At 46.3% G+C, this 25,757-nt stretch overlaps 1 protein-coding gene across 13 annotated transcripts in view; it reads left to right on the top strand.

Annotated features, from left to right (window-relative positions):
• APIP (APAF1 interacting protein) overlaps positions 1-25,757 on the top strand; it is a 205,371-nt gene that overhangs the window by 115,913 nt on the left and 63,701 nt on the right. For all 13 annotated transcript variants that reach the window (XM_085643500.1, XM_085643503.1, XM_085643499.1 and 10 more), the window contains one exon: positions 22,910-22,958. In XM_085643500.1, coding sequence (XP_085499626.1) covers positions 22,910-22,958 — 49 coding nt within the window. The remainder of the gene's footprint in view (positions 1-22,909; positions 22,959-25,757) is intronic.

Consider the following 25,757-nt stretch of genomic DNA (forward strand, 5'->3'; position numbering starts at 1 on the left):
ACACATATTGGAATATTGGAAGTCTGATCCATAGCATTATCTACCTATTCGCCCTTCTGCAGCGCTTTGAAATTTGTGTTATGTCTGAATATAGGCTTAATCTGATACCACGATTAAGACATCTAAACTAAGCTCTACGATCTGGTATTGGAGTGATATTGGTTTTCAGGCCTTCTAAGTCTACTTTTTAGGTCTTTAGAGGGATTAAAATATTCCATACAGATAACGTCATCCATGCTACTGTAATTTTGTATCTCTGATTGGATGTTCTTGGATGGTGTGTTTAGTCAATGATTGTTCTCTCTAGATTTTCCTGTTCTCCAAGAGTAAGAACTCCCGTCAGCTACTTCTCACAGACATCGTAGTTGTAAAATCAAAACCTGCTACCCCTAACATGGTGGATTGTCGTGTAGTTCTTATGTTACCTTTACAGGATCCACACATTTGGAATAACCTAAACTGTGGATTTGGTGGCAGACTGGTTCCGAGCACCCCCACCGGATACGTCAGCCTGTTTGTGTTAGCTAACTCACAGTGCCACTGGAATCTCCTCTTACCGGGGAGAGAATAGTCTCTGGCAACCTCAGAACATGACAACCCTGATTCGCCAGGAACGTGGAAAACATGTACTACTTTTCACTCAGTCATTCGTGCTCACTTAGTTTGTCTCAGAGATACACAGAATAAACAGTCTGGGCGTTTCAATAAGTATTTATTGAACCGTTGTTATTCTAGTGTAGAATAGATGAGCTACAATAACCATTAGACAGCAGCAGAGATATATGATTAGCAATACTTAAAGAGTAAAGTGATGGTATAGTTCTACCATCTTGCAGTGACCCTGAATATATACAAGTACATAAAATACATGATAATAAGTGCAACCTAAAAGTGCGTACTCCTACGATGCCTCCCTAACTAGATGTACCTGAATGTACCTAGCATCTGTGTATATGTTATGCTAGGGATCCCTCTAAGCTCTAACCCACCCCATTACCTGAGAAATAGAGAATGTGGGACCCTGTCCTGGTCTCAAGTTGGACACCCCGCAAGGGATGTTAGACCACTGTTAGCTTGAGCGTCTGCATGCAGGAACCTCAGCGTCTCTTATCAATGTGTCAGAGAAGACCGTGACTTCCCAGCTGTCTGTCTAAGCAAGACATGAGATGTATATAAAGCCACAGGTCTCCCCAGGGGTCCTACCGTGTCGGCCTAAAGGATGACGTCGGGCTTGAACTTTAACATAAATATTATACTGGAGATGTTCTTCCTACTGTGAGTCCTGCTGTGCTTCCAAGAAGCCTGATGCATAATGTATGATTATCGAACCAGGGAAAACCCGCGTTCTGAATCCATGTTATATCTAGGTAAAAGGTCAGTCCCTGTGAACAGTTATGTATAAAATGTAGGGAAGGATATAGGTGAAAGGTTGTAGTGTTACCTGCGTCTATATAGGGTACCTATATGGAATATAACAGGATATTACCTTGGAAATATTAATGAGTGTACTTACAAGCATTAAGAAAAGCATAGATCTAATATACACAGATACCATGTCCACAGCAACTGACCTTAAATCCCTGAAAACAGATCTTAGGTCTCTGCAAAAACGACTTGATGAAACAGATCACAGGGTTGAAGCCGTGGATGAGCACTTGACCGTCCTAAAAACCAATCCTGATGTGGGAAGTGAGGTGTGACACCTACACAGGAAGATAACCGAGGTTTAAGATTGTAGCCGTTGAAATAATGTTTGCTTCTTTTATGTGCCTGAGGATGAAGAGGCAGTGGACATGGAAGGCTTTCTTTATGTTTTCATTCCTCCGCTTACGTGGCTGACTTTTACACCTCCTTTGAAGTTTCTGAGGACCTGTGATAGAGGAACTAATCATTGGATACTTCGTGACCGATTATCTCTTGTTTCCTGCGGTATCAGCAAGCTTGTCAGATCATTGTTGCAGCCAAGAGACATAATGGGCCTTTTTTATTTTTCACAGTACCAAGTTTATGTTGCTTCTGATTTCTCACATGATACTGTGCTGCGTTGAAAGAAATTCTTGACATTTCGGCCGGCTTTGGGGAAACTTGGTATGCGCTATGGTCGTTTGGACTCGGCTTTTATGCTTTTAATCGATGATGGCAGGCATCAAGAATGTGAGGATCTAGATGATCTTGATCATTTTCTGTCTTCTCTGCCTGGATTGGATATGGAGGTGTCGCGACCTGATCCTGGCAGTACACCGCAGTCAGATATTTGAGCTTTGTGTCTGCTCAGTGACAGACAGAATAATATCTAAACAATAATACCTAAACAGATAAAGAATGAAGGATAGAATTTCCCCCTCCCCAAAACATGAAATCAAATGAGAACACAAAGTAAAAATAGTCAGTAAATGATGAAACCCCCCAATAATGAGCCTCAGATTTAACAAATTGTCACGGGGGCACTACTGGGGGCACGGCTTCGGACACACAAGCCGAGGGGATTCCTGATTGTTCCTTTACGCCCTGGCCACAGGACTCGTACGGGCCCTTTAACTCCACCAGAGAACCCCTTGGGGAGGAGCCGACAGTCTGCACGTCAGAAGCCGCCGTCCAATCAGAGAGCCCGAGCCCTTGTAAGACAAACCCGGAAGAAGAGGAGGACGCGAAAGCCGGAGGAAGTGAGGAGAGCCGAGCGAAGGAGACGGAGCAGGAGCGAGTGAGCAGTGGAGGACGAGAGACGACTGAAGGAGAGTGCGGAGTCCGAGAGACGGCGCCGACGGAGCCAGGAGGCCAACGGATACGCTACTCGCCCCGCCACGTTCCTGGAGGAGCGTGGCTGGGAAAGGTACGTGATCGTATCTTGAGCCTGTCGCAAGCACGGGGAGGGACGGGTTGAATAGGACGTGGGAGGTCACGGGAATACGGGGAGCCTGAGTGTTGGGGATTCTTTTTCTGTGGGTCAACTACACTCACCCCCCCTCCAGCCTTCTGTGCCTATGTTCACCTCCTTATCTCGTCTGGGTCATACGAGTCACAGCAGTTGGTGGTAGTCCCGGTGATCCCTCACAACCCTTCCCCCCTCAAAGCGCCCTTGGTCCCTGCAACCCTACTTACCTTTGTGTCCCTGTGTATCTCTTCCCTGGGTCACGGACGGACGAGGAGACGGTCCCTACGGCAGAACCGGATGGAGAGAAGGTCTCTACAGAGGAACCCTTGATCCGGACTTCGACCCCTCGAGAAACAGACATCATCCAGAACACTACAGAAAGGCGTTGTTGAGCCAATAAAACCAGATTCTTTACCTCCTAAGCGAGTTCCTGTTTTTGTATACTAGGAGAACCACCTTCCCCACCATATCGTCCCTCACACAAATCTATGAACTAATCTGTTGCATAGTCCCTGTAATGCACAGGTCATCTTCTAGTCTGCACAATCCTCCTGAGATTACCATCTTCGCTACAATTCATCCCAGGCTCCAACCGAGGTGGAGGCTTCTCACTTGAATATCTAGCTAAACATCACCTCAATCCAAAACCACTACATTCCTTTTTACGTCCGATTTTCTTGGGTCCTGTAAACTTAGACCCCCCCCCACTCCCCCTGGGGACTCCATGTAGGTCTTTTAACATAGACCACATCATCAACATTCCATTCTCGCTGGCACAGAGTGTTTGTCATCAAAGCGTCTTTTATATTTATCTTGATTGGCTATTAACCTTGTCTCGATTGACTGTTACCTTGTCAGTCACCACAAGCTTTCCTCCCTCTATAGGAGCTCAACCACAAAGTATGCAATGTGGATCCAGGCAATCTTCCCTTCAATACTCGAAAAGAAGAAATCCCATCACGCTATTAGGTGCATCCCTAAGGACCCATATCATCTCACGTAGAGCAACCTTGAGTTGTAACCTGTTGTCCAGAGTAGTCTGCTCACTAGCCCTTACCAGATGGTTCATCTTCTCCACCAAACAATTTGCATGGGGGGGGATAACGGGCAGTGTGGAAATGAGAAATAGACAAGTCAATTAGGACATCTCTTGTGAGGTAAACTGAACCCCATTGTCTGTCACTATTTGTCCTCGGAATCTCTTCATTCGCAAAACATTCAAAAACTCTTTTTAGTAGTGATTGAGTGTACATGTCGTGACCCACTTAGAGGAGTAGGTCACTAGGACAATGACAAATCTTTCATTCAGTGGCAGCAAATCGAAAGGTTCCACCAGTAACAAAACCAGTCCGTTTTTGCCCACCGGATCCTACTGCATTGATATCTGGCTGCAACAGTTTAATGTTCTCCATACCAAAGATCTTTTCCCAATTTTTATCCCCAATCAACGTGAAGGGGAACCCTGAATCGCAAGGAATGGAAGAATTTACCCACCAATTCCAATATTACCCTTATGCATTATCAGGTTTCCTTCATCATCTCCCGCGACTTGTTGAAAACCTACACCGGAGCAGCTGACTTGCAGTACCATTTGCTGATTTAGTGATGGTTCATCCACAATGGCCATTTTCTGACTTCTGCAGACCCTTGCAAAATGGCCCCTCCTGCCACAATTCTGGCAGGTGACATTGCGGGACACAACAATTTAGAATATTGGACGAATGTCTGCAACTGCCACATTTATAATATTTAGCCTTGGAGTCTCTTTGTGTATCTCCACTTACTTTTAGACGTCCAGTCACTTTTTAGGTCTCGCCTAGCTATTGCGTTTACGCAATCGCTATGCGAGACTCTAGTAAGAGGGGCATTTCAAAGTGCTCCTAAAAGTGGATTGCATGGCGAGCATGCGCACAATCACGTGCATCGTGCCACCATGCAATCCGTTTGGGAAAGCGCTTCAGCCCACTGGCGCGTGCACGTGTAGCCACAGCCTCGGCATCATACTTCAAAGGGTCCGCTCCCCCGCCTGGAATGCGCTCCCCCGCCACAGCATGCCGAGAGATTGTTTCCTCATGGCTGCGGTTAAGAAAACGCTTCAACGAGCACAAATTACATTACTGATGGCCTTTTATTGTTCGGAAAACATTTCATTGTTAGTCCGACAGCGCTTTAATGAGCACCCCCACCTAAACGCCAGACCATATAATGCTAAGCAAGTGGGTGAAGAGTGTTTTGCCCAGAATACCGGAAGGCCGATCTTCCCGCTAGCCCTGAACCTGGTTTGTTAGGCATGACATTGGGCCGCTCCAGCCATTATGCCACATACCTTGCTGCTTAAACTGTAACTATACCTACTACAGCTCTCGCTGTGCTGCATATTTTCTGTGACTGCTTTGAGAAGAACTGACTGCATTCTTGCAGACCCTGACCTAGCTGCCGGGCTCCTCTCCTCGTACGAGGACCCCCAAAGAATGGTGCAGCCAATAGCCAAATTAAGCTCTCCTGCGGCCCAGCATTACCCCCCCCCCCCCACCCCATGCAGCACTGCCAAGTGCCAGGCACCACACGTACAATCTTCCTTGCTCCCTGTCGTGAACGGGGGAGGGGGAGGGTGGGGCCTCCTTTCCACTAATCACGGCGCAATCAGCCTCCTGTAAACTTCTCGTTGCCGCACTGCCAGACACTCACATCTATGCACACTCTACCGGCCGCGTGTGCCCACGAGCACACCACCCACTGTTCATTTCACACCACCAGACTGGTGTCTCTATCCCCGGCGTGCTGCCCTTGTGTGTTAATCAGTCCTGCTCACTAGTAGCCGGTATCCAAAGTCAGCGTACTTTAGTATAGGGCATCCAGTTTCGGAACTTCATGTACAAAGATCAGATTAACTGCCCGTTCTCCACGCCCACCAGTACCTTTAATGTTGGACAGATGTAACAAGGAACTACTGTAAATGGTTATTTTTTCCAATAAGAATTTCGTGCAGGGAGTGTCACAAAGTAACAAAAGCAGAAAAAGTAATACAGAGGGCAGGGTTTTAAGTACAATGAAAAATGTGTGTTAGGGTTCTCTGAAGAGCCGTGGCCGAAAAGCGTGTCTTTTACAAGTAGCTGTAAAATATGAACTAAAAACACGTTTGATACAGCATATCACCACACTGGTGTTTGGGTGCCTCTGTGTTTTCGTTAATCCTTCCAAATATATGGCACACAGGGAAATCATGCCACTGTTGACTTTACCATTGCTTGTTAGCACTGAATTGTGTTCTGTATCGTAGTCTTCCCCTTCATTTCCTTCTGCTAGTTTCTCTCTGTTTGTCACCTGCGCCCTTTTTTGTCCACCCCAGTAGTGTAAAACAAACAGATGCGCCCCCAGACCCCGCAGAATGTGGTGGGACCCCAGAGTTTTCCTCATCTCACCGATATCTATTGGTCTTGTGCTGAATGAGGGCCCTGAAAGGCTGGGGGCTTACTCCAAGGCATCCCACCCCGTCCGCAAGGGCTTGTGTTATGCTACTGATCCACAAACCTTTTCCTTCATTTCTTCCTCTATCACAGTATTCCGCTCACTTATCTGAATGTACTTTCTTTTCTCTCCTCCACTTCACCATCCTCTCTCATTCCTTCTCACACATGTCCACAACAGCTGCGGTCTTTTCTTTTGGCCCTGTCAATATTTCGAGAGCAGTTTTCCTTCTTCATACATTTTTGGACAGAATCTTAATTACCACTACCCTGTGCTCTCTGCAGAGAGGCCAAGGACTGGATAGACATGTTGTCTGAACATCATTATGACACAGCAACGGGCAGTGTGAGAAACACACGCTGCCTTCTGCCTCAACTCCAGAACACTGAATCCTCTGAATCGCGCCCTGCCATGAACACACAGCCACACACTGAACTCTTCCTGACACAGAGAGGTGGCTCCGCTTGCAGTACATGCTTCACTAGACTCACGTTGCATGAGAGAGAAAACTATAGACACACCTGGGCGTACTTACTCCTAGAATGTAGGGAAAAATATACCAAGCAACATGTTAAATATGTGATGAGTAGCAGGAACCGTATCACTGGCTTTGATCACCTTAACAGTTCTTGAAGATGTTTTCGAGACAGTGCTGAAAAGGGGACTTGTTGATTAACTGAGCACTGCAAACTGAACTAAGGGGTAAACTGCACATGAACTTTGATAAATGCCCAAGAGATATGCGAAACCCCAGGGATAACCTTGGATAAAATTACCAAAGGGAGGGGCACCCAGGAGAAGGGGCAAAGTGGGCAGAGTCCAAGGCACTCCAGCCCAAATGCATGTTTCTAATTGTAGCTGTGACCTGCTCTGTGCAGTATTATGTTTTAAGAGTGTAGATTCAAGTACTTTTGTTTATTAAGATAAAGCACTAGGTTGGCCCATCAGTAATTGAGTTGCCCAGGTCATTTTTGAATTCTTATCGGATAAGCCTACACTATCCCTCTGAAGAGACTCCTTGCCATTGCTACCACTGAGAGTCGAGTGCCGAAGGGGTTGTAACGTGGCCCAGTTTTGCTGAGCCATACTAGGACTGTTCTCAGGACATCAGTGAGAAACAACCACAGACCCCACAGCTGAGGCCCAGTAACCCCTGCTAGCCCTGTGGCCTGAACAGGGTCTGAAAACCTGTTTCCAAGTTGAAACAAGCATTGGCATAGCCAATAGGTCTCGCCTTTGGGACATTACAACAGTTTAGCCATGCAACAGTTGAAGTTGCACCAAGGATGTTGTGCTGCATAATTAAATACTTATATGGCCCCAAAGGCGAGACCTATTGGCTATGCCAATGCTTGTTGTACATGTTCCGACTGCTCATTGGTATCTGATGTAGAGACTTTGGAATACAATCCTGTATCCCTTGTTTCATTAACCCTGGACGTCGCATGTTCCATGCTTGCAACAATGGTCACCACATCCTGTAAGGTGAGATTCCTCGAATACCCTCGAATTATTGGTGCAACGCATCAATTGATCTCCTACGAAGGATTCAGTTAGTTCAGCAAACTCACACGTTTGAGCAAGAGTTTTAGGAGAAGCAATATAGTTCTCCATTCTCTCATTCTTAGCTTAGGTCTTCATGAAAAATGTGTGCCTCTCCTGGACACTGTTGATACAGGCCCTGAAATGCTTTGTATACCTCATCACCGACATCTCATATGTCTCTCGCTTCCACCTAATGCCTTGCTTTCCGTCAGGGGAGAATTGTTTCCCTCCTATGGAAATTACAAATGAGTCAAATACACATATCTATTTTTTCTAGGGCAATATAGGTTCCCCACGCTCAGATAGGAATTGTGGCGGCTGCGACATGCTGAGAGGTGAATGGTGTGACATGTTAAAACAACCTGCAAAGCGATGTAAAATAACAATCTACCAAAATAAGCTAACCCAATAAATCAACATAACATGTTACCACATTTGACTTAAATAAAAACACAATGCTACCATGCTTAAGCAGTGGTTGGCTGTGACACTGGCTGAACAAATAAGAAAACGAAAGAAAGATGCACGAAGCACCTTACTTGAAATACATTCTCACGGAGTGCTTTTAGAAAACAAATACTGCCCATATCTCACCACAGTGTAGGTGAAATGGAGACTGGATCGTCAACCTGGTTTAATAATAATGTTTCCGGGTTAACAGTTTTAGGAAAATAAAATAGGAGCAAACAAGTTCACTTCCGGTCTGTAATGACTACAGACACCTTCCTGTTACATGGCAGAGGCGGGTGCAGTAACTGCTTTTCTTCACCCTTCACAACAATGAGTGTATTTCACTATTCCTTGCCTTGCTGCTGCCTAGGGAAGCGCTCCAGCGCCGTTGATTGAGTAACAAGATATTAAAAGAGAATGCTGCATGTAGGACTTCCTGCCATTCCAGCTGAGCCCACAGACAGGACTACACGCAGGCTCGCGCGCGCTTCAAGCCGTCCCGTCCGAACTGTCGGCCACACGCACACAGCCTTATCAGCTCCTTAAGCGCCGACACTCTTAGTGTTACACCTCGCCACACTCTTGCCTCATGCGTCAACCATGCTCACGATGTCAACACATCGATTCCGACTAACCAATAGAAATGACCTTTCTGACTTGTGCTTCAATCAGTCACTTGTGTATTAGACTAAAAAACAAGTCAAAAGTAAAAATAATTAAAGCAGAATCCTGCACGGCTTAAACACAGTCCAAAACAGTACCTTCTGCCACTTGAAGTCAGTCTTTGATGGGTTTTAAATGCATTTTCAACCCATTCCATTAACCTGCTACTCTCAGGAATGTCATTCAACATACAAAAAGAGGTGAGAGTTACAACCCCTTTTCCATCCTCCCTATCATAAGCTCATATACCTATAAAAAGAGGAAAAGGAGGAAGTAGCTTGTATAAAAGAAACACCCCTCTGGAAAAATGAAAAGTTAAAAAAAAAATGCCCTCACTCACTAAATAGTGGGTGCTACATCATAGGGCTGCTACAACATCCCTGCACTGAACCCCGGCTGGAATGGAACAAGGGGAGGGGGAGGACAATACAAAACTATATGTAGGGATCCATGCAGTAAAATACATATAGACATACTATGATAGTGTAAATGTAAAACTACCTCAGGAATACCATTCAGAGTATTTAATGATGGGTTCCCTGGATCGGATCAAAAATAGAAAATAATGAAGATGGTCTAGGTGGTCTAGGTGGTAAATAGGACACCTTTATCTCTCCTTACTGCTATTGTGTAGACATGTTTCGGCCACTTTTCTTGCCCAGTAAGGGTTATCTGACCTTCCTCGAGCATGGCTATCCCGTTCTCATAAATCCCTTTTGCAGGTAATATCCTGGTATTTGAAGAGATCTATGTGTTAAACTCCTTTTTAGGTCTCGCCTGAGACAGCGTTTTAGCGCTGCTCTGGCGAGACTTATAGTAAGCGAGTTTTGGCAGTGCAAACAGTGGCTTTTCAGGCCTCCAAATACAGTGCATGTGCGTCGGCCGGGCGCGCGCACCATTTGGAGGCCTGAAAGCACTCGTTTGCTTTCACTTTCGCGGCCTCACGGCCGCTTTGATGTGTGATCGTGATCACTTTCACACAGGCGCGCGCAGCATTTGGCAGCCTGCGTGACTGGCCCATTGTGCCCCTACCTCCCTGAAACACCGCCCCTCCATTTGCACTGCCCCCCATCGTGCGCTCTTCACACCCACTCCTCTTCACTCCCTGCGCAGCACAACTCTCAGTCTCACTCTGCCACAGCTGCACAATGAGTGGATCCTCCCTCTGCACCCCACCCTGCCCCCTGATCCTGGCGTCTTTTTTCCATACACACTCCACCCACCCTTCCGCTGCACATTGTGTGTCCTCCTTTTACATGCAAGTTCACCACCTCAGTCTTCATACACTGTACGTGCCTTTTAAAATGGTACCCATACGTTTCTCTACACCCCAACATTTCCTCGATCCTTCACTGCACCCTGTTACCTACTCTCCTTCACTGCACCCAGTAACCTACTCTTCCCTCTGCATAATCAATCCATATTTCCTTGTTATCCACTACACCTGGTTGTTTCCTTTCTCGGTACACTGCTTCTAACTTTTCTTCTGATTCAGCATTTCCGTTCTACCGCCTGATGATGTTTCCGCCTCCTTTCTTTTCTTGTTTTTGCACATGATCATCAGTTATGTTACACAAGGACACATTCATTCTTTGGTAGAAAGGGGGAGATTAAGTAATTTGCTTGGAATCACAGGATGTTGAGCAGAGGACGCCCAGACTCGAATCTGGTTCCCCAGCGCCACAGTCGGCAGTCCTGGCCGTTACGTCACCTTCCTTTTCGAGCCTCTTGTACCTCTTGCTGTGACCGCTGCCTCTACTATGCCCTGTATGCCTCTCTGAGCATCTGCTTCCCCCGCCGACGCCTCCCCTTCCTTACTAGTGCCTTTATATCCGCCTCTTCCCCCTGCCAGCATGTTCTCTCCCCACCCTCTCTCTCTCTCTCCAGGCCTCTCTTGTCTCCAGACCTCTCCTAAATCCTTAATGACTTTCGTCCGTCCCCTATGGACACTGTCATCTCTCTCCCACTCCCAGTCTGCTCGCCCTCTCTGCCAGGCTCCCTCCCTCTGCCCCTCCACCCTCCCGTGTCCTCAGTGCTTTTCGCGCTTGGCTGAGCCCTCTGACTCCCGCAGCGAGCGTTAGTTTTTGACACAGCTGTACATATTGAGTGCTTCGTTGGCTGCCTTTAAACACTGCAAATCCCCAGGTTTCACCACCACTTTCCTTTTCACCATTTATTTATTTTATTTTTATTTTAAAAGTTTTATATAGCGCTAGCTTGAGCCGAAAGTATCAGAGCGCCTTATATACACACCGTAAACAAGCATTTGCAATGCAATAGGTCTCGCATTTACTCGAGTTTAAGCTATTGGCATTATAAATGACAATGTGTTTTATTTATGTTCCAAAACCAAAGCATAAATAAAAGGCATTGTCATTTACAATGCCAACAGCTCAAACTCACGTAAATGCGAGACCTGTTGCATTGCAAATGCTTGTTATGTATAATGCCCTTACTTGTCACTTTCTTTGTAGACACGCTCGGATATTCTGAAATGACAAACACTGAACATATTTACAACACCTAACATTTTTCCTCTGGCACACACATTTTGCTCCCCACGAAGCTAAAATCTTATTTATATATACATATATGTGTTGTATTGGAAGGGAAACTGTCCCCCCAATTCGCATCAATCACACAAGCACGTCAACGGTCTTGTGGCCTTCTCATAAAGTGCATGCTGCCACCACATCACACAGTCCCACATATAATGAGCGATGAACCAAATGTAAGAGAGAAAAGAAGAGATAGTGGATCTCCAAGGTGCTCTTGCTTTCTCCTTGGAGAGCTTGGGTTGGAAGTATGTGGGTTTGCTGGTAAATAATAATTGGGCAGTATGGCGGCTGATAATATCCAGTCATTGATAAATAGAATAGAATAGAACAGGACTTCACAAGATGGTCTGCCCTGCAGGTCTCATTTTAGGGTAAAGTACAGACGATTAAGTTTGTGACAGCTCCCAGATTCAACTATGTTTTTGGTATGCTGCCCTTAATGATCCCTGCATGCATCCTTCACCTCCTAAAACCCAGCATAAAGAGGTTTATCTGTGCAGGTAGAAAACCACGTCTTAAATCTTCAAAGATACGAGCCGATAACAGGTCAGGTGGTCTCCGGCATCCTGACATGCAGCTTTACTATCTGGCTTAACATTTATCGCAACTTGTATATCTGTTGGCTGATGAGCCTCATTGGGTGTCATGGGAGCTGAGCATTGCACAGGCTTATGTGGGTTTAGGCATCTTATACAGTACTCACGTTTTAACAGCCCCATTTTGTCCTCTCACCTTAAGGGCTATGTGAGCTGCTTGGAGAAATTCACAACGTCTCTTTAGAGTTGATAGAACAGTTCATAAAAATGCCCTTTGGTACAATGAGGGAATAGCTGTGAACAGCCGAATAAATGGATTATATGGGAAGAACACTGCATTAAAACAATTGGAGACCTTCTTGGGGGGGATTAGTTTCATTCCGTTGAGATGATAAAAACAATTTTTTCACTTCCCTAGTCACAGTTCTAGAGGTATTGACAATTGCAACACTGCTTAAGAGGTAAGCTTAGGTGGGATCTAAGTCATCTCTCGTCTTCACTGATTCTAAACTACCTCAAATTGTGGGGCTTTTCAAAGGGAGGAGTGTTGAATATGTACTTAGTCTCTACTCACATGATACTTGCTTTCTGGCTAAATCCTACTGGCAGTAGCAGCTGGGTGTATAGTACATGAAGGGCGACTGGAAAGAAATGCTAGAGTATCCTGATCGCTAGCTCAGAGAAGCACGCTTCATGAATGCCTATTTCAAAATCCTCAATAATTGGTATTGGTCTCCTTTCAAATGTTTTAAGGCTAGTCTGGTTCCTAGTGCGGATGTTCGAAGTGTCTAAACATTGCATGTTATTTGTACCATATACTGTGGTCATGCCCTGCATTGGATATCTATTTGCACCATGTATGGGAGACGCTATGCTCAACTAGTTTTATTCCTTTTGAGGAGACGGACAAGCTGGCCTTGTTGCATCAATTTGTTGCTTCAGATAGTATGACTTTTCATTGGTATAGGTAGATGTCGACGGGCCTTATGGCGAGCTAAGACCTTCATATTGCGTCATTGGCATACAGCATGGGTGCCCACACATCAAGAATGGCTAGCTGTACTTTACCGGTTCGCTACATATGAACTCTCAATTTAATAGGTTCAGGGTCAAATCATAGTATTCTACAAGGTTTGGGGTCAATTTAGTTATTTACAACTCTTTTTATTGCGAGGTGCCTGGAATACAACATGTCAAGTACACAATTCAGTACGGATCGTCAAATTGTAACATCAAATTCTCTTTGAGTATTACAGATGAAAAATGAGAGTATAATGCCATGGGGACACATTCACACTGGAACCTCCGACCCCACTCCCATTTCCTTGGGAAACCTCTACTTAAATATATTGTGTGTTCCGCCTGCCTGCACCAGTCTAAGTCTGTTTTCCACTCATACACTGTTGGGGTGCGTCCACTACCCAACATATGCGATGTTGCGTTTTGCTATTACGGCGCCCATTGTCAGCCAGATTCTCATGTGTCTAGGGCAGATCTCTCTACCTAAGATCACAAGCATGAACCACTTGGGTTCGACCGGGACCTCAGCCCCTACCACAGTGGCCATGATTCTACCTATTTCGAGCCAATAGGATTGTATCACCGGGCAGTCCCTTGGCAGATCGTAGAACGTCCCCTCCTGCTCACACCCTCTGTTGCACAGCCCATTCCCTGCTTGTTCCAGCCGGTATAGCACTGTCTTAGCATAATATACCCAGTGAAGAACTTTAAGTTAGATAATTCGGAATCTGGAATGTATTGCCACCTCCTTTGCCACCTCCTTTGGGCCCTCTATAACCTCTATCCATTCTACGTCATCTAGTTGGCCTAAATCACTTTCCCATTTTGTCTTTAACGCTCCCAGGGGGTCAGTAGAGTTGTTCATTGTTTTCTTATATATTAATGATATTACCTGTTCGGTCAGTGGGTAAGTCAGCAGTCTATCCTGTAGTGGCGACGCCTCCTTCAGGTTTTCCCCCTTACATACATGGCTCTTAAGGGCGTGGCACAGTGGTAGGTATTTCAACCACTCCCCTTGTCCAATTTTATAATCATGTTAAACGTAATGTATGCATTCCCACTCCACACATCTCCAAGTCTGTCCAGAAGCAGCAATTTCAATTTACTGAAGCTAGCCAGCTGCCCCACCCTTCACAGCTGATCGTTGTCCCACAATGGGGTCATCTTTGTCAATTTGCTTTCCCAACCCCGGAATTTCGTCTCTGCCCGCATCGCCCCCACCACTGTGTGTGTCTGTCTGTCTGTCTGTCTCGGCAGGCTCTGAACTGACTGGGGGTGAATGTTTTGCCAATGTGCAACATTCTGTCCATCATCTTGTGTGTTTTGAGGCTCTGAACTGATCCCTTGTCATACAATAATGGGAGGTACCCCCCAGATTCCATAGTCACCCTGTCCACTCTGTATGCTGGTTCTGCTCTATCACTGAATACCCAGTCATTCACATGAACTAATTATGAGGCCCAGTAATAGGCTTGAATATAGGGTACTGCTAGACCCCTCCTCATAGTCCCACACTTTGTAACTTGCAAAAGGCTGTGGCCGGATCGCACCCCACCCCAGAGCAGCAACCGTAGCTTGGTTTACACCCTCTGCAAAAAGGACTTGGGGATTTCATAGTGTGTGGTTTATAGAGCAGCTGCAAGAGTGTCATTATCTTAAATAGGGCTGCACGACCCATTAACGTGAGTGTCAGTGTCCACCAGCGTTTGACATCCCCCAAGGAATCTGATCAGCTGCACTTCTGTGTTCCACTGATGGAACTCCTGAGGGTTCCTAGTCATGTATATTCCTAGATATTTTTGAAGTCCTGCATCTCGACCAGCATCCTACATCACAACGTGAGTTCGGGAGCACAACCCACCAGTGGGAACAACAGATATTTATCCCAATTAATGCGTTTTCCCGAGTAGTACCCGTAGATATGGAATATCTGCAATAATCTATCGATGGACTGCCTTGGTCTTCTAATGTACAGCAGAATACCGTTCGCATATAGGGATATGCGCTCGTCCCTTTCCACTCCCACCGGATTGCCCATATCAGGGCAAATAACATAGGGGACAGAGGGCATACCTGCCTAGCCCCTTTCTGGAAAGACAACACCCGGGACACTGTAGTGTTAACCCGCACTCTTGCCAGTGGTTGGTGGTAAGGAAGTCTAACCCGTCCGATAAAATTCGGCCCACAGCCCAGGCGGCCCAGAACAGCAAAAAGATAGTTCCACTCCACACTATCGAAAGCCATCCTGGCGTTTAAGGACAGCAGGGCAGCTGGGTCTGATATGTTCGTGGCTGTTGTGCCTAGGACCCCGAAAAGCTCGCATAGGTTAAGTCTTGTGCTTCTGTGGGGCATAAATTCAGCTTGGTATGGTTGTATGAGGGAGGTAAACACTTTACATAGACACATAGAGAGGGCCTTAGCAAAGGCGTTGGCTTCGTAATTAAGTAAGGATATTGGTCTGCAAGACCCACACTCCAACTGGGATATACCACAATCACAGCCAAACTCTGGTCCTGTGGGAGAGCACACTCCTCCCTAGCCTCAGTGTACATAATGAGATGGTGTTCCTCTGTTTTGTCGAGCGTGCACTTGAATAGCTCTACTGGTGGGCCATTTGGTCTCACCACTTTCCCTGATTGCAGGGTGCGTGTTGTGGTTTTAATTTCCTCCACCGCCAGGTCCACCTCCAAGATATCTCTATCCTCTGTGGACAAATACGGCAATTTTATGTAACTTAGAAACTTTGTAAAGTTCATCTCCGTCTTACCGGATGTGGCGGTGTACAGTAACTCGTAATACGTGGCGAAATCCTCCGCTATCTCTTTACCCATCTATTGTCTACTGCCTACGCTGTTCACTATGCCTGGGACGCATTTGTCTTCTTCTTCTTCTTGTCTAACCACGCCAATAGTTTGCTGGTTTTATCCCCCACTTCATGTAGTCTGTGTTGGGTGGCAAGCGCCTGCTTTCTGGCGCTGTTCTCCAGCAAATCACACAGCTCCCTCTGGCGCAGTCCTAATTAGTATCTCATGTCTGATGCTATCGCTGCTGTCTCCACCACCCGGATCTCTAGAGCAAATATGGTGGTCTCCAGGGCAAGGCACTGCAGACTCTTTTCTTTTTTCAATGCCCCTATTTGGCCCTGAGCCTGGCCCCGTATCGCTACCCTAAATGCCTCTCAAAGTGTTACCTTGGAGTCCACCGAGCCTATGTTTTCTATAAAGAAGTGTTTGGCCCCGTTTCTAATGGCAGATTTAAATTTCGCATCTTTGAGGCACCAGGATTCAATTATTGGGTGCAAGGTGTGATCTTTTGGGGGGCCCTCCAGGATGACCTCCACTGGCGGTTGATCTGACATGCCACGAGCTATGTGTGTGGCTTTGTGAAAGTTTCCCAGAGCCTGGGCCTGTGTGATGAGATAATCTAGCCTGGAAAGGCTCCCATGGGCGACTGACGAGTGTGTATTGTCTAGTGAAGGCGTGTTGGTGTCTCCGTGTATCACTTAAACATATTGTCAGGAGGAAGTCTTTGAGTGGACCCAACCTCAGCCCTGCCGGCGCGCTCCCCCCCACCCTGGACGTCCTTCTCTATTGAGACGATGTCGTTCATGTCTCACCCAACTATCAGTCGGCCTTCTGGAAATTCTAGTAGCAATGGGCCCAGTGTTTCCAGTGTGGAAGTTTGGAGACCCGGTGGGGCATATATCGAGCAGAGGTTCAGCGTCCGTCCCTCCCACTGGCCACATTGCCACGAACCTCCCTAACGGGTCTGTCTATGACTTCTATGGATAAAAAGGAAGGTAGCTTTACACAGTATTCCGACTCCCCAGGAACCGGACGTGTAGTCTAAATGTGCCAAAAGAGTGTAGCCAAATCTGTTCAGTGCCTTACACTGATTCCCAGAGATGTGTTATCGTTAATAAATTGCATTAACACTGTACGCTTTATCCCACCATAAATACTGTGAACAGATTTTAGGACAATTTTAGGAGTCGCCATAATATAAGATCTCTTTTCCCCCTCCCACCCCGTCCCGGCTTACTACCCTCATTCCTTTGGTCGACTCTTTGTGTCTTGAATGGTAGTTGTTTCTCTTGACCCTCCTCTGAGCACCTGACTGTCTGCTGAAAACATCGTAATAAAAACTCAACTTCCCCCTGCTACATAGGCTATACATACCCGAAATTCCATACCGGCAGAGTGCCTGTTGCCTAGCTATTAACATTTACCAAATACAATAGGAATGTCTCGGCCACACCTAGACACCAGCTAACACAGTTACTTTCGTCAAAACCCATTTGCAACCATTGCTGTTTTGAAGCCCAGTTTGACAAGGAATAACTAGTCTCCAGCCCAACAGCTCAAGTTTGCTTTCGGCACCGATGTCTTTGTAACAGCCCCTGCTCCAGCAGTCGGAACTCTCCTATATTCAATTTGAAGTAGCCTCCCCCACCCCCCCGGCTTCTGGTCATGTTGTATGAGCTTTCTCCGCTTCCCACTGTTCCGGTTGTCCTCCACTCCTCTTGCTTCACTCTGGTCCTCCTCTGCAGGGTCTTGTCCCCCTTCCACCGCTTCGATTGGTGGTACGCCACTCCTCCAGCCAGTCACACGCCTCTTCTGGGGAGTTGAAATGCCAGGTATTGCCCTCTGTGATTATTCGGAGTTTCGCTAGAAAGCGCATTATGTATTTGATTTCCCGCTCTCTGAGTTCCCTCTTCACTGCTTCATTGCTCTTCCGTTGCCTTTGCACCTGCAGCGTAAAGTCGGGGGGAAACTATGCAGGGTGCTCTCGAAGTGCATGACCCCTTTTGCCCTGGCTGCTTGAAACGATCAGTTCAAAGTGGGGGTCATGGTTGGAGTCGTCTGCGGTGTTGTTTAGAATTTCAGGTTCTGATGGTGATGCCTGGATGTCCGCCATTGGATGGAGGATGGCGACTGCGATAGTATCACAGTAATGGAAGATCTTTGCAATTATTGTCCGTGGAGGAGCTCCTGCTTTTAGCGTGGGCACTGGGGCTCATTGCGCTCTCTTGATAGAGAAGAATCTGGACAGTCTCTTGGGTCGCAGTGTATTCAATATGAAGTCTTCTCGGTAGAGGTCAACACTGGGGCCCTTTACCCCCTCTGGGACCCCACCACTCTGATGTTGTTCCGTCTTACCCTTCCTTCCTGGTCTTTAAGTTTGGCTGCCATGGTCATAGTTTGCTGTGTTAGAGTTTGCACTCGTGTTTCCAAACATTTAGTTGTAGATTAAAACTGGGTGATATATGTCTCGACCTTCTCTCTCAGTTTCTAGAGGTCTGCTCTGATCAGATTGACCTTGTTGGTCACTGTGTCTATCTGTGGCTCCAGAGTGCCCTTCAAGTCCAGCATGGCGACCATTATGGTGCCCAGGGAGAACTCCATTGCTTCCTCTTCTCTATCCACTTGTGGGGGCCTTGGAACCGCATAGTTATCTATTTTATTTGTCTGGTGGGCACCTGCCCCTCCTCTCCCCCCTGGGTTTTACCATTGTGTCTCTGCCTGTTCCTCAGGTTGATTTAATTTCACGCCTAGTGGGTGTTGGGGACTCTGGGCCCGGGCCTGATCAGACTCGGGTCCCCTGTGTAGCTGGGGTGGGTGTTATGGGGTACGTTGAGTATCCATGCACACATTCTTGTTCGACCACAGCAAGACATCTGGACACCCGTTCTGTTTAGCCGCACAAGCTGTCACCAATACTCTGGCCAGTCCGGAGACTCAGACAGACCGGAGCCGGTACCACTCCCCGGGCCTTTGGGACAGGTTATCGTCTCTCGGGGCCCAGTCGCTACCGTCGCCGACAGCCTCAGATCTCTCACTTTGCCCTCTCCGCCCGCTATGCTGCCACGCCGCTGTCTCTTACTGTCTTTGAGCCTGCCAGGGCCCCTGCTGGGAAGCACCACTTTTTTTCTTCTCTGGGGCTACCATGGACTCCGCATGGATAGTCTGATTAAGGTGTTATGCTCCGTCCGTGCTGGAGCTCAGCTGCCCTGCAGCCATCTTCGATCGCGGCCAAGCCACGCCCCTCGGGGGTCAATTTTTTAGCCTATGTGAACTCTGACTGTCTTTCTCTTACGTAGGGTATACTTCTTTTGTCCTCTTAACTGTGATGGCAAGTGAAGTGCTTTTGTCTATGATCTGAATCTGGGATTAAATGTTTGAGGCTGGTTACTTAATTAATTTGATTTTGCATTGTATGTTATGTTTGGGGAGAGTTTACCTCGGGTATTGCTTAAACTGTGTTTGTTAAGCGAGATGGCTCTTTTGTTCTGTACTGGATTTTCTTTTTCTTTTTTTGATTTTCTTTCATTCTTTTTTATGTTTTTTAGTTTCTATTTGGGAACTTATTTAGTATAATATTGATATTAGACCAAAGTACTTTGTGGAGTACTTGGTATTTCATTTCAGTTGTTTGCCATGCTTAATGAAAATGTTAATTGAGATGTAATGCAGAAGTATGTTAAAGAAACAAAACCTGAAAAAAACTTCAGTTGGATAAGCTCATTTTCCCAAGAAAACAAGGCTCGAGTGTCAGCTTTTCCAGCTCATGGTGAAATTGGTTTCGATCAATGGCTGTATCAAGGCCAGTTCATTGATATCTGCTAGCAGCAGGAATCGTTTAATTCGACTTGCACTATTCACAAGTTTCGTTTTGGCATACAAGTGTAAAAAATCAGTAGCCTTCTTTAATCGTCATCAAAAACGGATCTGCGAGAAAAGAAAATCCACGTTTTTTAATTCCAAGCGACCCCTGCATATTTCGATACCCGTGGGACTTTTGTTTATTGAATGTAACACAACTTGTTTTTTGGAAAGAATGTCCTAACCTTCCAACAAATAACACATTCTAGTTCATGCTGTGCTAGAGCAGCAAAGCACGGAAAATATTGCTGCCAGCAGTTTATTGTGAGTCTGTGGATGCATTGCGTTCAACTATATATGTTCCCAGCAAGTTCTACGAGAAGGAGGTTCTAGGACGTGTTTATGTTTTGGTGGTCTCCTCTCGATGGAATAACTGCGCGAGTCCAAAATAAAAAAAGTTTCTAATAGAATGAATTGTCAAAGCCAATGGATATCCCCTTGGGACTGATTGGTTTTGCCAGTGGTTTTTAGCCATGCTGTACAGCATCGCCAACAAACAGGAAGACAACCCCGCGCAGCCAGCTGTGGCGCTTTGTAGAGGTGTGCAGCAAGCATGCCCAGGTATGCCCAATGACAGAAGAGCGAGAACGGGCACAGTGGGCAGAAGCGGAGGGCGAGGGAGGGTGGGGGAGGCAACAAAAGGACAGGTGGAAGCCCCCTAGGGGTGTATGGGGGAAGCAGCATGGGAGGCGTAGGGAGGGAACCAAACCGCAAGACGACCATGCGGGGGGATGGAAGTGAACAAGAGAGAACTGTGACTTACAGTGCAACGAGGAGCAGCTCGAAGGGGAAACTGCACAAAAGGGAAAGCGTATGGAAAATGAGGCTTTTATAATGTTATGAAAAGAAACGCTGAGAGAAGCCGGTAAACGAGGTGAATGATAAGGACACATACACTCTTATGAAATTAGCCCCAAGAAGCGGGAAAAGGTAGATAACTTAGAGCAAATGCATGCACTCTCATGCACTGCTTTTAGGACGAGAAAATACTTCCCGAAAAGGAGACTCTTGTGGAAGGAAAAAGAGACGGTCCAAGATATGGTAAAAACCCTCTGCTTCAAGTAAGAGAATAAGACCAGATGGCAGGCTACAACAAATAAAACGACGCAGTAGAAAACAGGATATTAAGAGGTACAAAACAAACAGCCAGTGCAATGAGTGTAGTTGCTTTACAGGTCAGCTAATAATGTTTCCCCAGTAAGTCTTTACACAATCAAACAGTTGCGTCGTCTGTACGTCTGGCTGCATTTAACATTCAATGGATTGATGATCATTCAGACATTCTTTTGATGCAGTTTGTCTCATTTGCCTCTAGATGTCACTGCAAAACAGCATAAACGAAAAGCAAATATAATTTGGCACAAAGTATTGGGACTGTCAGTCCGAACCTCTGCAAACCAGAGGGAGCTTCAAAAATATGGTAACTCAGACCTAGGACCTAAAGGCCTAGGGGGGTGGGTGTCACTGGCTTGCAGTCAGAGCTTTGGATATGAAAAGCTACGTGTCCTGGCTTGATGAATGGTTATCTGATGTTTAATTCAAGGAATCTTTAAAAAAAAAAATACACACAAAATGTGATTAGTTTTTGTTCATCCATCACAGAATGCCCCTAATAAGCATACCGGTGGAATGGCGAAGTACCATTTTTTCATGCCTCTTAGTTTGTCCTGAGCTCTTCACCTGCCTATTTTTGCAAATTCAGTTTTGGTGTGTGTTATGTTGTACCATGGGATCCACTATTGACTCATTGACCTTCTCCCCGCTAACGTACAGGCAGTGCATAGCGCCAGGACACCTTAGGGTAACCGCCGCGCTCTCCAAATTCAATTAACATAACATGTATAGCTCACTAATCACCTGAGAGGCTATCCAGGCGCTTGGACAGGGTATCTACGTTTTTGGTCCCAAGCCAGGTCATCAGCTTCTTGCGGAACTCAATAAGTGAGGAGGACTCTCTGATGTTTTGAGGGAGTTTGTTCCATGTTCATTCCAACAGCGGACATTACAATTTTTAAATGATTAAAGAGCATTGACAACTAACATTCTGTTACATACTGGAGTGAGTGCATATTCATACCACATACACAACAACAACAGGGTGACAGGAGTGAAACATAATTGGGTTATCCTGCCTCCATTGGGGTGAATGGTGTGAGGTTATCCTGCCTCCATTGGGGTGAAGGGTGTGAGGTTATCCTGCCTCCATTGGGATGAAAGGTGTGAGGTTATCCTGCCTCCATTGGGGTCAATGGTGTGAGGTTATCCTTCCTCCATTGGGGTGAAAGGTGTGAGGTTATCCTGCCTCCATTGGGGTGAAAGGTGTGAGGTTATCCTGCCTCCATTGGGGTGAAGGGTGTGAGGTTATCCTGCCTCCATTGGGGTGAAGGGTGTGAGGTTATCCTGCCTCCATTGGGGTGAAGGGTGTGAGGTTATCCTGCCTCCATTGGGGTGAAAGGTGTGAGGTTATCCTGCCTCCAATGAGGTGGTGAAATGTGTGAGGTTATCCTGCCTCCAATGAGGTGGTGAAATGTGTGAAATGTGTGAGGTTATCCTGCCTCCAATGAGGTGGTGAAATGTGTGAGGTTATCCTGCCTCCAATGAGGTGGTGAAAGGTGTGAGTTTATCCTGCCTCCATGAGGTGAAATGTGTGAGGTTGTTCTACCTCCATGAGGTGAAAGGTGTGAGGTTGTTCTACCTCCATGAGGTGAAAGGTGTGAGGTTACCCATCCTCCATAAGGTGGAAGGTGTGAGGTTATCCTACCTCGATGGGCGGGAAAGGTGCCCACAGCAGTCACATAACCTGGGAAGTTTGGTTTCTTATGTGGTCTCAAGTGACCCTGTCCCCTTGGTTCAGAGGGGTCGCTTTCTTTCCGCGTGAGTTTGTCTTAATTGATGGGTTGGAAGTCACGGACCGCAGTGACCAAGTGTCCGCACTGGCGGTGCCAGGATCCTTACGCCCCTGAGTGGATCTTACAGCGCAGCGCTTTAACCCCCTCCGCGTCCTCCAGTTGTATCACACGTGCCCACGGAAGAGTCTCTGCGGGGGCTTGTGTGGCGTGTCCTCAGAGTGATAGACCAAGCTGAATGGCCTCTGCTCTTCTTCTTCTAAACATCTTCTTGTGTTTCTTCCTCCAGGGATGAAATCTACATCGCCCCCTCCGGAGTTCAGAAGGAAAGGATGGAGGTGAGTGTGTGTGAAGGTGTGATGTAGGAGGATGGATCTGTTGTCACTTTCTATATCTCTCACACACACCAACCAGTCATCAAAGCACATACAACTTGAATATTTCTATTAAACCTTCATATACTTTCCTTCATTCATGATGTTCTGATAGTTGATATGTGCGCCCTTCATATCCTGACATTCAACCAGCAGCTTTCAGGAAACTGAAAAAGTGCCATGGGACCCACTATTGACTCAATGACCTTCTCCCCGCTAACGTACAGGCAGTGCATAGCGCCAGGACGACTTAGGGTAACCGCCGCGCTCTACAAATTCAATTAACATAACATAGCTATAATCAACATTTTGAAAAGTATCGCTTTGACCATGATAGTTACTTGGTAATGATTGTAGAACTCATTCTTGTCTGCCGAAATGTGCTATGCAACATGAATAATAGAAACTTGTTTACATGCAGCTTTTACTGCCACAGTTTTGCCATTGACAGCTCTGTAAACATCAGGCGTTATTACTACCCAGAGGAATGGTACTTAACCCCTTCGGTGCTCATGACGGAACGGTTCCGTCATGAGCCACGGTTGAGCTGTGCTCATGACGGAACCGTTCCGTCATGACCACGCCCCCCGCGCAGGAAAAGATCAGCACAGCAGGGGAATCCGTCCAGCATGGAAGGGGTTAATACATAGCCTTTGGGAAGGATGAAGGGCAGAGTTGGCCTCGAGGATACACCAGAGGTTAGCAGTGAGGGTTTAGTGTCCTGAGCCATCTTGACGTCTAAGCTCTATCGCATAAATCTGTAGTCCTTCTCATCAGACCCTCGTGCCAGAATAGACATGGAGGACAGAGATCTGGGGTTATTTTACTTTCCAGTAACCAATGATAATAACATTGAGAGGGGACAAAACTTCACAGCTCCTCTCGTGCTGGGTTTGAACGAACGTCATCAGGATAGTCTCCCGACCACGGAAGTTCATATGCATTCAAATACACTCCATGATACACCAACAGAGTAAAACTACGTTGTTCAACGTAGGTGCCACTGGGCTTTCCAAAGACACATGTAGAGACTCGATTCTTAAGACCCGTTTGAGATTTACTCCTGCAGGTTTCTCCTATATCTGGAGCATGTTTGCAGTGTTTTCTAAACTACAGAAATCTTTACAAGAGTACTCCTGGGAAGCTGCCACTATCGCGGTTTTCCCAAGAGGATCTTTTGTGAAGTCCATGTTCGCATAAGCCAGAGGTCTTCAAACTTTTTTGCTCTGAGCCCCCCCTAAGCAAAATGTTTTGAGGTCGGCCCCCCCCTCTAAAACTTTATGGCAGGTATTGGGGGGAACAGGAGGGACATGGCTGCGTGCAGGGGGTGGGATTTATGAGATTATTTCAGTAGTACTTTTTCTTTTTAACTCATAAACTACACTAAATGTGAGACTTATAAAACAGCAAATGCATTAAACAAAAACATGTATTGTCCCAAACGTACCTCTCCCCATAATTGGGGTGTTCTGATCCCCTCTCACTCTTGGACCCCAATGCAACTACACCTGCTCCATTAATGATAGCAGTCCTGATAGCAGGCTATCCCCTCTGCATCTTCCACCTCTTCCCCATCATGCCTGACCAACAATCCTATATTGAAAGAGGCCCTTTGTCCCTTTCAGAAAAAAAGAGCTCCCATATGATGTCTGCCTTTTTTCTGCAAAGGTCTCTCGGTCCCAATGCTAGAAAGGAAAATAAGTTCCCATGCCCCTTTTTTAAAGGTAGAAAGTCAGAATTGTGATGCAGTGGGCCCCTCATATCCCTGGGCCCCAGTCCCACTGCATCTGCTTAATTAATTATAACCAGCAGTGCAACTTACACACCTGGCTGCAGTACCAGCTGCACTAATGTATGGCGCTTTTTAAAGAAAAAAAAGAGTCTTATATTACAGCATTTGCTACATGATCCATCATTTGCTGCATAGTAATGCATATCCAATTCTTCAGTGCTGTAAACTAGTACTTACAGGTGTTCTATTCTGAAGAACAGAATTATGGTATTTTCGATAATTCGGCCTTATTGTGCGGTAGAGAAAGACAGATGCATTCTTGTTGAAGACTTATGTTTTTAAGCGAACCTAGTTCTATGTATGTTGCTGTTTATTTTGCTGCACAATTCACTTATTTGGTGGTTCTCTGCCATGTTTTTTTTACATATATTGAACAGGGATTTAGCAGCCGTTTAGTCTCCTAAATCTACTTTGGGATCACCACAGACACCTTGTTGCTGTTGTCATACGGCCGTTTGAGCTCGATGTACCCAAGACCAACCATCTGCTTATTGCCGCACAGTACAAATATTAACTATCCACTCTGTCGCTAAACAATTCCCACCCTCCTTTTACAGTTCCTTATTTAACTTGAAGTTGACAGCTTCTGTTAGTAACGGGCCCTTTTGCCCTTTCCCTGGACTCCAATGTTTCTTTGCACCGAACCAGCCTGTCTGGCCCTAGACCAAGCCTGCCTTCCTTTCATTCCCCCATTCTCCTATTACTTTCTGTTGTTGTTTTCCCTGTTACCTCTAAACGTATCCTCACTGCCCTTCGATGAGCTTCACCCCTATGACTAATACCTCTTCCTCTGACTGCATTTCTTCCCCGGTGCCAACCTGCTGCTGAAGCCTATTGTCCCTGTACCAGTGTGGGTTGGTAGGCTCAGTGCTTCCCCTAGAGCAACTGCTCTGTTCCGAATTCAGTGCTGTAAAGCAATTACCACTCCCAAATCTACCAAGGTAAAGAGGGCAGTACCTTCCAATCCACCC

The sequence above is a fragment of the Triturus cristatus genome, chromosome 3_1 (genome assembly GCF_964204655.1).
Source record: "Triturus cristatus chromosome 3_1, aTriCri1.1, whole genome shotgun sequence".
In the NCBI taxonomy this organism is placed as follows: domain Eukaryota; kingdom Metazoa; phylum Chordata; class Amphibia; order Caudata; family Salamandridae; genus Triturus; species Triturus cristatus.